Source organism: Mesocricetus auratus, unplaced genomic scaffold (genome assembly GCF_017639785.1).
Source record: "Mesocricetus auratus isolate SY011 unplaced genomic scaffold, BCM_Maur_2.0 Super-Scaffold_100028, whole genome shotgun sequence".
Classification (NCBI taxonomy): domain Eukaryota; kingdom Metazoa; phylum Chordata; class Mammalia; order Rodentia; family Cricetidae; genus Mesocricetus; species Mesocricetus auratus.
Window position 1 is genome coordinate 12963067 of NW_024429209.1, and position 13018 is coordinate 12976084.

The 13018-nt window shown below is 54.9% G+C and overlaps 1 protein-coding gene across 1 annotated transcript in view; it reads right to left on the minus strand.

Moving 5' to 3' along the window:
- Prex1 (phosphatidylinositol-3,4,5-trisphosphate dependent Rac exchange factor 1) overlaps positions 1-13018 on the minus strand; it is a 155990-nt gene that overhangs the window by 32046 nt on the left and 110926 nt on the right. Inside the window, exons 10-14 of the mRNA XM_005074413.4 lie at positions 12815-12962; positions 5942-6042; positions 4865-4968; positions 4654-4703; positions 2546-2621 (exon numbers count right to left, since the gene is read on the minus strand). Of these exons, the coding sequence (XP_005074470.1) occupies positions 2546-2621; positions 4654-4703; positions 4865-4968; positions 5942-6042; positions 12815-12962 (479 nt within the window). The remainder of the gene's footprint in view (positions 1-2545; positions 2622-4653; positions 4704-4864; positions 4969-5941; positions 6043-12814; positions 12963-13018) is intronic.

Consider the following 13018-nt stretch of genomic DNA (forward strand, 5'->3'; position numbering starts at 1 on the left):
AAGGCTACTAACTATTCCCAAAGCCACCTGGTTCCACATTTCTAGATATGTGACAGTCACCTTTCCTTTAGGTTTTCTGTCTTTACCTCAGGTCAACAGAACTAGGGATGCCTGGCTGATCGCAAAGCATGGGGAGCAGGAATCTGACTCCTGGTGCCTGACCTTAGTGGCCTGGCTGCAGGTTCCCATCTCACCCCCCAAAACCAGCATGTTTATGTTGTTTGCAGCTCAGGAAAGTTTGAAATCTGGAATCCCGGCCCCCTTGCTTCAGCCTCCCAACTGCTTGGGGGACAGGTGTATCTTACCACAACAGGCTTGGAACACCAAAAAATCTTGCTGCTAAACCAGGTAAAGAGGCTAGAGCCTCGGGTGGGGGTAGGGCAGGCAGGCTCAGACACAGCTGCTGCCGAGTCAAGGGCTGTGATGAGGGGCACCTCCCAACAGCTAGGCGCCAGGTTCACAGGCTTCCAGACACACACAACTGTGACAGCAGAGGGAAGGGAGGCTGCCAGACACTCGACACCCAGGCCTGGCCCCCCTTGTAGAAGGTGGAGGGGCTACCCCAGCCAAAGAGACCGGATTGCTTTCCAGTGGCTGTGAGGCCAGTCATAGGGACCAGGTATAGCTGTGGGGGCAGGTTGGGGACCCTGGGGAGAGACTCTTGGCCTCAATACTCACAGTGTCACTAGTGGAGGATCACAAAGAAGACAAACAGCTCCTAAGGGAGCCTAGGCCAGAGGCAGGGGAGCAGCAAGACTGCATTTAGGACAGAGGCAACAGGGAAGGCTCTCCACACACCCAGAGCAGCTGCCCGCAGCAGAAGGGCTGGAGGGGAATGACAGCCAATCCAGGTGGCCTTTGCTGAGTGCTTGGTCTAAGTAAGAGGCCTCGCCGGCCTCTGGAGGCCACCTGGATTGCAAAGGGCTCAGAACCGGCCTAGCCTGTCTGCCCTACCCCAGAGGAGCCAGAGTCCAAGGAGACTCCTCAGGGCACAGGTCAAGCCCAGGGTCACAGTGACAGACCTGGAGGTCCCAGATGAGGACAAGTTGGAGGGGGAATGGAAGGCAGCTTGGGCAGTGTTCTCTAACACATCTCTAGCTGCTTGTCTCTAAATCAGGAGTCATGCCATTCCCCCCAAGCTCCTGGAGGTGAAATGTGCACACCCCTGCCAGCCTGGCATACAGGAGCAAGCAAAGCCACCACCGTCCTGTCACCTGACTTCCCAAGAAACCAATGGAAGCAAAGCAGGGTTGGACGCACACAGAGAGGCTGTTTTTGACAAAAGGCCAAAGACACAATGTGGGACACCTCTGCCCACCATGCTCCATCTATCTTCTGACTGACTCCTTGACAGTAGGGGAAACCGAGGCACAGACAGGAGGCCTAACCCAGGTTTCCCAATGACAAGGAGGCGTTCTGAGTTGGGCTTTGCCAGCTATCGTGTCACAGACAGGGAAACTGAGATTCCAAGGGGCAATCACCGGCCCCAAGGCTGTGATCCTGCCACACTGTATTTACACGTGGCCCCTCCCTGCATGGTCCAGACGGCCCTTCCTGTGACTAATGCACCCAGGCCCTTAGCAGCCCCATCTGCTGGGCCTTGGTAGCCGATGCAATGGGTTCTGGGGCACCCACATGTCCACCTCCTCTGCCCTGCTGCTGGCGCTGGCCCTGGGGTCCAGGAGGCACAGAAGAGGAAGGCCAGGTCATGTGCTGCCCCGGTCACCAACTGCCCACAGCTGGGTTATTATCAAGGCAGTGCATCCCCACGCATCACTCCCTAGCTGGCTGTGCGCTCAGAGCCAAGTCACGTGATCTAAGCCTCAGGCTTCCCATCTGTAACATTGGGATAGTGACCACACCACCCCAGAGTATCCTGAGGGTCAAATAAGATGACCCACCTTGGTCTGCGGTCACACACAGCAGGGCTGGCTCCTCCGGGGCTAGGTACACCTGGCCTACAGAGTCTCATCTCTAACTTACCACCCAAGCATGTAAGTCTGTCCCCAAGCACCCGGGGCTGGATCCTGGGATATCCAGCGACCATCAACATCCCTGCTCTCTTCCACATGGACTGGGTTAAGCATCTAAGTGGGGCTCATCCAACCAGTGATACCTAAGGGGACAAACCACTTGGACAGGGGAGAACTTGAGGCATTCCCCCCTTAATATTACATGAAATGAACGGCTCAACTCTCCCTGCTGCTTTCGCCTTTGTAGTTATGTGCAGGTGCAATGAGTGCCTGGAGCTGCAGCTGTCGCCGTGAGACTGCGAAGTAAGCGATCAGAAGACTGCAGAGGGGCGGAAGACTGGGCGCTAACACCACCACTTAGCACCAGCAGCACCCAAGGACGCCACACTACACGAGAGGAAGCTGCTGCACAGGGACAGCTACCGCAAGTTCCCTTTCTGTGAGGTCCCCCGTGTGGTCACACTGTAGACACAGGAGGCAGAAAGGAGCTGTGTCTGCCCCCAGCTACGCTGCTGTCCCCAGCTACATGGCTAATCCCGAGCCACACAGAGTCTGCGGCCACTCATGCTCACCTGTGCCAACAGCCAGTCCACCAGCTTGCTCCCGGGGACCACGGACTTGTAGGTCTTCAGGTGGTAATCGCGGTCCCTGGGGAAGAGGTGGGCAAATGAGCAGCAGCATGGAGTGAGGGGAGCACGCTGCCTGCTCCAGTGGGAAGATCCTCACAGATGTGGGGAAGAGGCCAACCCACTCCTGACTTATGGGCCAGCTGCCTCGCCAGAGGCTGAAGGGGAGGCCTCGGGCGGCTGACACTCTCTAGCCCAGGGGACCTCTCGGTGCAGCCACGACTCTTGAGGAAGCTTTGCCTGCGTGTAGAGGTTCATCCTGGGGTGGAGTGCCACACGGGGGACCATGAGCATCCCACAGGATGTAAGTCTCCACAAGAAGCACCTCTCCTGATCAAATGTCCACAGTCCAAGGCTGAGGAACCCTAAGTCGCTAAGGAGGGATGAGCGAGGCTTCCCTGTTCCTTTGTGTTGTTCTGTTGCTAACCCACAAGTGTTCAAAGACACCTGGCTAAGCTGCAGGCTGGGTCCTAAGCACAGAACACAGCCCAAGCCTGGAGGGTGCAGTGGTGTCAACCTTGTTAGCCTTTGGGGTCGTGGGACCTGAACAGCCAAACCGCAACATCCTTAGCCTTAAGCTGATGAACTCGCAGTTCTACAGGCCTGGGTGGAGCCTCTGAAGTATGCTCAGCTGTGAGCCTAAGCAAGGACCCTAAGTACATCCCCACTACCATCCAAAAAAAGGAAAAAAGAAATCAGGCCCACAAGCTGGAAGACCCAGGGAGTGCCAGTGGGGGACAAATAGGCAAAGGCCACAGGGACCCAGGAGGCCACTGGACACAGGCAGAAGCTACAGGGACCCAGGAGGCCACTGGACACAGGCAGAAGCTACAGGGACCCAGGAGGCCACTGGACACAGGCAGAAGCTACAGGGACCCAGGAGGCTGTTGGGCCCCTCTGCCACTACCTCCTAGGATGGCACACAGCAGAAAATAAGGGTGGGTGAGGAGGTGGGGCTTTGGGTGAATCATTCCCAGGGCCTGACCTCACAGACCACGAGCAGGCTAAATGAAGTCCCTGGGACAATAGTGATGTCACCCCGTCCTTGTCTCTCCACTCACAACCACAAGCTTCATAACAGAAACTGACCCACTCAGTGTTGTTTTTTTGTTTTTTGTTTTTTGGTTTTTTTTTTGGCTGTCTGGAGCCCATGAGCAGACTTTCCATGACTCTAACTCTTTAAGCTGCTGCTAGGCCCATCTGACTAAGATAGAAACATTCACTCAGCAAACACTGGTATCAGGCTGCTGCGCTCGAGGCCAGTTCCCTGCCATACAGCCATTTGAATTCAGACTCAAGCAGCCAATGAAAATCAAAATACAAGTTCCATTAAATTAAAAAAATGTTTGCCAGGCAAAGGTGGTGCACACCTTTAATCCCAGCATTCGGGAGGCAGAGGCAGGTGGATCTCTGTGAGTTCGAGGCCAGCCTGGTCTACAGAGTGAGTTCCAGGATAGCCAGGGCTACACAGAAGGACCCCACCTCAAAAAAAAAATCAAGACTCCATAGCCTGGAGCATCATGGGAACAGGTGGCTCCTGGAAGTGACAATGCAGGCAGAGGGCACCAGAAAGCATGGCTCTGACAGGAAGTATGGAGAGCTCCTAGGTGGGACGCCAGGGAGGTGGCCAGGGCAAGCTGGAGATGGCACTCGGTGGTAGACCAGTTGTCTCACATTTGTGTCCCTTCCTCAATTCACATCCCAGGAAAAATAAAATGTCAAGGCAACCAGGGAGGCCCTCCTGACAGGGAGGCTCTGGGAGGAAGCAGGGGCTAACAACATACAGGTTCCGTAGCAGCACCGAGTACAAAGGCCCTGGGGTGCATCCCACTTTACATCCTGACTCGGACAGAAGTGGTGAGTGACTGTCCAAGGTCACACAGTGTCAGCCTGGCTATCCTGTCCCTTACTATCGATGCAGCACTTCCCACAAACACACTAACTTCATCCTGATGGCCTGACAGAGGAGGTCAGCGATCAACCCTGCCTGATGGAGGAGACTGAGACTCAGAGAGATCAGGGTACTGTCAGGAGGGGACGCCATGGGGACTTACTTGATCACAGGGGCGTAGAGGCTATGCAGACGGCAGTAGAGTCTCACGCCCTACGAGCAAGAGCAAGGTCTGAATCAGCCACAACCTCTCGACTGCTGGGAGGTCAGGGTGGGCAGGAGCAGGCTGCAGGCCGCAGGCTGCAGGGACATAGGCATGTCCTGCAGGGACCTCCTGCTGGATCGGGGACACAGGTTCAAAGAAGACATCCTACCTTGGACATGATGTCCTCCAGCTCACTGCGGGCCTTGTAGGTGCCGTCATCATAGCGGAAGCGATACATCACCTGCTCATTCTTGAACTGGTGCTTGTCGGAGACTGGAAGGACCCAGGACTGGTAAGGCTGGGAACACCCTCCACCTCCACCCCTGGTCCCCTAGTACATCGAGGGAGACCGGCAACCCGGCTGACATGTGTGAGCACCTCTGATTTGGCCTGGCCTTGGCAGCAATGGAAGCCAAGCACCCCAGTGTAGAGCCCACATTGCAGGGACCTTGACAGCTACCTTCTGATCCTGCTGAGGACACAGACTCAGCAGCAGATGCTGTGTGCAGCCATAAGTGCAAATCTCTAAAAATGAAGACTCTTCCCTCCCAGCGGGACGCTCAGTGGTTCCTAGCTGACTCGGTGGGCCCACACAGTACCCAGGCTGGACCAGGGCTTAGTGTGGCAGGTCCGTACTCTGCACAGCATCAGCCACTGCTTGAGTCACTCTACAGTGACCCCCATGAACTCTCAGACCTCACGGTCTCTCTCTTCCCCAGCTCCCAGCCATCTGATCTCACTTCCTAACATGCTCCTGTCCACTGGGAAGCAGCCTCGCCGTCTTCCTTGCTGTTCCCTGCAGACCACTCAGCACCCCCCTGCCTAGAGCCATAAAGCCTCCCTGCCTCCCTCACTCCCAGGAGAGGCTTCCCCAAGCTCCCGGTCCAAACCGACCCCCACCACGCTGACCGCCACTCTGTGCTTCCCAGCGCCAATCACACCACACTGACACCCTCTGCTACCTTCGTCTCCCTCCAAGCACAAGGTCAGCTCTGTGAGGACTGACTCTCACCTGTCCCCCTCAGGTGTGCAAGCAGTGTCTGCCGCAAGGGACATGGGAAAGTTCTACTCCCCGGCCACCTGTTCGCTGAAGCATCCTCCCTTGCTGATACCCAAGCGAATATTCATTCTGATGCCCCCAGGGAAGTGGCATGAGGCAGCCCCGGTCATGGTCAGCAGCCTGGAAGTGTGGGGGAGGGTGGTTTCCCTGAAACCCAGCCTACCCTTCCACACCTCCTCCACTCACCATGGTGAATGATACCATTTTCCAACAGGGCTTGGCCCAAGTTGATCCCTTCTTCTGTCTTGCTGATCTCACCGATTTCCAGGAGCCAGGCGACAAACTCGCTGCCAGGAACAGAAGATATGAGAAATGGCACCACCCACCCCAGGAATGACAAGCAGATCTTCCTACAGGCACACAAAACCAGGAGCCATAGCCCAAGACACAGTGGTAAGGTTCGTGCATTTTCAGGTGGCTAAGACCAGTCACACCCAGGTCTGCCTCATCCACCCAGAATGGAAGGGGTGGGGGGAGGGAGAGAGAGAGAGGGAGGGAGGGAGGGAGGGAGGGAGGGAGGGAGGGAGGGAGGGAGAGAGATTGAATAGAGAATGGGTGGCAGGCACATGAATGGATGGACGGATAGGTGCATGGCTGGATGGTGAATGTTTGGTAGATGGGGAATGGGTGTGTGAATGAATGACTGATTCCTAGATACACAATGGATGGGTGGATGATAGGGTAAAAGGATAGATGGATGGTTGATGGTTGGTAGATGAAAAAATGGCAGATGGATGGATAGATGGGCGGGCAGGTAGATGAACAGATGGATGGGTTCATGGAAGGATGGATGGGGTGGCTTCTGAGTGGGCAGGTGGACAACAGATGAATGGGTGGACTGTAGATGATGGATGGATGGATGGATGGATGGATGGACGGATGGATGGATGAATGGGTGGACTGTAGATGATAGATGGATGGATGGACGGACGGACGGATGGATGGATGGACGGACAGACGGACGGACGGATGGATGGACTGTAGATGATGGATGGATGGATGGATGGACGGATGGATGGACAGATGGATGGATGGACGGATGGACTGTAGATGATGGATGGATGGATGGATGGATGGACTGTAGAGGATGGATGGATGGATGGACTGTAGATGATGGATGGATGGATGGATGGATGGATGGATGGATGGATGGATGGATTGTAGAGGATGGATGGACCGATGGATGGATGGATGGATGGATGGATGGATGGATGGATGGATGGACTGTAGATGATGGATGGATGGATGGATGGACTGTAGATGATGGATGGATGGATGGATGGTAGATGATGGATGGATGGATGGACGGACGGACGGATGGACTGTAGATGATGGATGGATGGATGGATGGATGGACTGTAGATGATGGATGGATGGATGGATGGACTGTAGATGATGGATGGATGGATGGATGGATGGTAGATGATGGATGGATGGATGGACGGACGGACGGATGGACTATAGATGATGGATGGATGGATGGATGGATGGATGGATGGATGGATGGACGGACGGACAGATGGATGGATGGACTGTAGATGATGGATGGACCGATGGATGGATGGATGGACTGTAGATGATGGATGGATGGATGGATGGATGGATGGATGGATGGATGGATGGACGGACAGACGGATGGACTGTAGATGATGGATGGACCGATGGATGGATGGACTGTAGATGATGGATGGATGGATGGATGGACGGATGGATGGACAGATGGATGGATGGATGGATGGACGGATGACAGATGAGTGGAAGGTGGGCAGGTATGAATAGGTGAGTAGATGAACTGATGGGTGTAGGTGTGCAGATGAGTAGGTGGATGAATGAGTGATGGACTGACAGAGAGCAGATGACGGATGCGTGGCGGGAAAGTGCACGCGTGGGTAGAAGCTGACTCCATGGCGGGTTTGTGGACGGAGGCATAAGCCCACAGACACACACGGGGCCACGTGGTATGAAGGCAAATGACAAGAATGAATAGACAGATGAACCATCCGAGAAATCGATGCTGAGTGCAGGGGTAGGTATGGAGCTGGCTGGGTGGACAGGAAACGCTGCGTGGATGGTGAAAGCATACAGGGATAGCTGAAGAAGGGTGTGGCTAGGCGAGCGGGTGGCTCGACGGGTGGTGAGTGTATGCTATATTTGCCTGTACATATGTAGTACGTAGACGAAAACACACAAAATGAGCAGGAGGCGATGCCAAGCCCAGGAAGCTGACTGGAGAGGTGGCTCAGATCTCATGCTTTCTGTCCTCACAATGCTCCAATAGCTTCCCTCTTCCTCCGACGGGAACCCAACTCTGCCAACTCAACTGCCCCAACAGCTGCCCAGATATGAGTGCCTTCATCAGCCACCCCCAACTCCACACCCAGAACACAATCCCTAGACAGGCCCTCTCCCCTGCATCCCCCACCCTCTGTGATTTAGCTTACTCCCCCCTTGTTCCCTTCTAAAAACAAACGAATCCTAGACTCCTTCATGCCTCAGGGCCTTTGCAATTGCTGCCCCATCTACCCAGAAATGCCCTTCTCTGGCTCTTCTTTCCATCCACCCCACCCCCACCCCCGGGCCTGCCCAGCAGCCGGTCCATCCTGATTGCCCTTCCTTTCTGTACCAAGCACTCTCTAAAGCAACGGTTTAGCAGATGCGTGCGTGCGCGTGTGTGGTGTGTGTGTGTGTGTGTGTGTGTGTGTGTGTGTGTGTGTGTGTGTGTGTGTGTGTGTGTGTGTGTATCAGCTCTCACTCCCCGTCCACACAGACACCTAGAATGAAACCCCAGGATGAAGGGGTTGATCTTATTCATGGCTCTTTCCCGGATACACTCTGGGATGCAAGAGTCGTCTACTTAACAAATGAGGAATGAGCAAGAAGGAATGTTCTAGGGTTGGCAGGAAGGTTGGGGGCACAGATGAGACAGGTAGGTGTCAGCCCAGGGGTCAGACTCAGCCTATGAGACTCCAGCCCCTGTGGCCACTTGGGCTCAGCACAGGCTTCGGCCCACTAGAGTCAGCTGAAGAGGGTGTGAGTCTGGAGCAGGCAACTGCCACGAGCGTGGGCAGCAGTGCCCGGCCCTCTTTATGGAAACCAGCTGTCCCACCTGCAGTTACAGCAGGGGGCGCTACTTTTAGCCTTCTGTGCTACCCTTTTGTAGGTAGCAACATTGTGAGGCACCCACAAAGCCCACAGGACACCCAGGGAGGCGGGAGAGAAACAGGTCCATTTCTGGCACCCGAGGTGGGAACTTTCTGGGTTCTGTGTCCCCCTACATGATGCTCCTCCTCTGCCCCCCACCTTTGATTCTGTTCTCAAAGTCTCAACTCTCAGGAAGAACTGGCAGCAACCCCAGAAAGCAACAGACCTCAGAGGCCGGAGGCCGGAGATCCAGTGCAAGGCTGCACACCAGCTGTCCCATCCAGGGCCACGGCTAACAGGGACCAACAGCCCTTAGCCACAGTGGGGACAGGAAGTATCCCAAAGACACTGCAGGGGCAGAAGACAGACAGAGGAGAGCAACTGACCGGTGACTGGGTCTTGCTACCCTTCGGGGAACCCAGAGGGATCTTTAGCTTATTGGGCAACACTGAAGCAAAGCTGTCCCTATCTGGGGAACAAGATGCAGCTGGACGCAGCTCAACAGGATGCAGCTGACAACTGGCTTGCTTGGGGACATCTGGAATTAGTGGGTGGACTTTTTAATCCTGTGAAACTTTAAGCTGCGACCCAGGGGGTAAGGAGATAAAATTAATCTCTACTTCCGCAGGATCCTCGAACTCTGAATGGGGTGATGCTGGCCAGGCAGGGACTGTGCCAAGCCAGTCAAAGCCGAAGCTATTGCTCAAAAAGCCCACGGCAACCCTGTGGGTCCAACTCCCCAAGAAAGAGGGGGGAAACTCGCTATTTCCTAGGAAGCTCCCAGATGTTAAATGCTGTTGTCTAACCCATTATTTTCTGAACCCTGTCACAAGGTTTCCACTTGTACTGGGCCAGCGGGGTCTCAGGGGTGGAGGAGGGGTATTCCGAATTGGACATCAGAGTATACAGCAGCTCTGAGTGACAGGTAGGGAGCTGGGACCTGACAGCAGCTCTGGGTTGGGTTATGAAGGGCACCATGCCCAGGCCTCCAGGAAGACATTCCCTCAGCAGTGGGAGGCACTGAAACCAGGTGGGATACCCACCAGTGTAATGGGACTGAAACTGAATGGTAAAGTCCTCTGACAGCTAGGCACTGTTCAGCCTGCTGCAGATCAAAGCCAAGGCTGGGCACAGAGACCTGGGCACACCTGTCTCAGCCTTGGGAGTGCCTGGATCGCAGGTGTGTACCACAGTACCCAGTTTGGTTTCTGCTGCATACAGCTGTGCACACAGAGGTGCTCCAGCAAAGCCTCCCACCTCAGAACTCCTAATGTGTAGATGTCAACAGCATGACATCTAACTACGTGGCAGCAAATGCTTTCGCCTTCCGAGAAACATCCCCTAGTGGTCTGACTGGCACACCCTGTTCCAAGTGGTCCCAGGCCTGACAACTCATCTCTCTCAACTACTGAGCCTCCCTGAGCACCTAAGCTAACCCTGACCCCTGAGCCAGTGGCACCACATGCAGCCCTGCTAGCCCTGGGCCTCACGCCATCCCTTGCCAACTCAGGGCTCCTGCTTCTCCAGTGCCGGAGGTGTCACAAGCCACCGGACTCTTGCATCCGCCACGCCCTTCCTAGGCATGCTGATCCTTGGGTTTTCTCGTGGCTGACTCTTGCATGTCACTCAGATCCTGGTTAAAAGTAACCCTCCCATAAGAGGCCCATCTTACCCACCCTGGCTAAATCAGCCCCACAACCCTCCCCTTACATCACCCCACAGCTGCCTTGCAGCGCTCACTGGCTTCCTTCTTCAATCTGTCCATTCGTGTGCTGACCCATTCCTGTAGGGATGGCCATCTCCCTGTGGGGAGGATGCTTGCCTACTCCCTGCTGCCTGCTGGCAACCAGAAAAGGCAGGCAGGAGGGAGGGAGCAATTTTTGTCTCTCCAGCTAATCTGTGGACGCTGGAAGGCATGTACACGTACGTGTACGTGTACTCACAGAGTACTTTCCACAATACACAGATTTTATCTCTGAAATGTGAAGTCTGTTAGTTTCTGAGTGGGGCACAAACTGGCTGCTTCTTCACACCGTCCATATAACGAGATACACACTTGGCCCAGCGCGTATTCTCTGTGCTCTGGCCAGCACCGTGCTGAGCACTGCTGCATTCCCACTGGGCCCTCCAGCCTTTCTTCTTCCTTAATGGTCATTGACTGAGAGTGAGAGACATTAACCCAGTGCCCAAAGTTGTCCAGCAGGAAGATGGGGAATGAGGCATGGCCCCAGTCTAACTCAAAGCCCTACCCTACAAGGTTATGAAGATAAGTCAGACACACCACAACCAGGGAGCCCCTACCCAGTAGCAGACAGATATGGAGAAAGCAACGATGGAGGAAGAGTAATAAATGCCGAAGAGAGATTAAAATAAGCCAAGCACAGAGGCAGAGAGAGAACAACAGCTCTGGCGCCACCCTGTCCTGGGTACGAATCCCATCTCCACACGACAGTGTGACTTTGCACAGAACCTTTTCCCTCCCTATGCCTCAGTTTCTTCACTTTTAAAATGGGGATAATGGCAGTGACCTACGTCTCGGTATTGTGTGATTAAAAGTCACAGTCAAATGTGACTGCCATAGACCTTGGAAGGGCTGGAGAGACCTGTGTCCCAGCATATTCATCTCACAGAGGGGACTGGAGGCTCCTGGAGATTTCCTGAGCAGCACATTGGCTGGGAAGGAGGGCTGGAAGCCCAGGCAGGCACAGAGGGGAGCCAAGCCTGCAGAAGCATGTTCTCTTAACCAGAAGTCAGGTGCTCTGTGCCCTGGGGTTACATGAACTGCGATTCTGGCGGGGATTCAAATGGGCAGCAAGAGAAATCTCTAATCCTGAGGAGAGCGGGTCTCAGAAGCCTTAATCACAGACAGGTTATCCCATCCGGCTGGGCTGGCAGGAAGGCTCTCCCGGGACACTAGGCAGAAGGGGGGAGGCTTCTAGAAAAATAGGCTCCTTTACAGTGGAATCAGGGATTAGCAATGGAAACAGCCAGGGGCCCTCTAACCTTTCAAGCAAGCTCCAAGACTCCTGGGCCCAGCTCTCTCCTTTCCACAGAGCCTCAGAGGCAGAGCCAGGACTGCTGACCCCCAAGGACAACTGATGGAACAATACAGAAATGCTGGTTCCCAAAACCCGCCCCTGACCTGTCTAACACACTGGGCCTCAGGGCTTACCTGAGCTATCTCCTAACTCCACAGGCTCCAGTGGACACGGATACCCAGCAGGGCTCTGTGCCTTCCCACATCTAAAACCAGGTTTCTGATGGTCTGGCTCCTTCCCTCCACTCCCATGCCACCACTGACTTACAGGGACTACCCCCTACTCGGGGGCCTCTACCTCTCTGACCACTGTCCATAGGGGCCTCTGCTTGTCCCTTCCCCAACACTACTGGCATAGACTTCTCTGTGCACACGGTGGCCACAAAACAGGTCTCCTGACTCAAAGGCCATCCAAATGCCTGCCCCACGCACTGGTCTCCAATCTGGTCTTTTCTTACCGCGACATCGACATATTTCTAGTGTCCTCTGTATTGTGCAGGCCACCATGCTCCAGCCTGCCTCAGACCCTCCCTATCTCATCCCCTCCTCCTCTAAGCACAGTCCCAGCCTCCTCTACCTTGGCCGTGACAGAACAGAGATGGGTAGTGTGCAACCAGCCCGATGAGTAGTCGGGAAGACTTCAGCTTCCATCATGTACTTCATTACAAGAAGCAGATTCCACAGTGGGTCAGGAGCAAACACAGCAGACAGGCCTGCAGCAGAACTCTGCCAGCCTCGACCCTCATCTGAGCCTACTCCACAGGCCTGAGGGGCACTAGGTGGCTGTACAGGGAGATCCCAGGCAAGAGAACAGTCACGTGGGTGGGGCGGGGCAGGAAGGGAAGGTGGCCAGCTGGGATCGGGATGCAGAAGCCACTCACTTGCCAAGGAAGCACTTGGGCACAGTGCTCAGCTTCCGTCGGCGGTCTTTGATCAAGTTCACCTTCTTGCTCATCATCATGTGGTACAGCTTCTCCCCCTTCTCCGCAATCATGACGTACGCGTCACGCTCCATGCCCAGCTTCAGGCCTGCATGGGGACACGATTGCCATGGGGGTACAGGAGGCAGTCTGGGATTCTGGTAA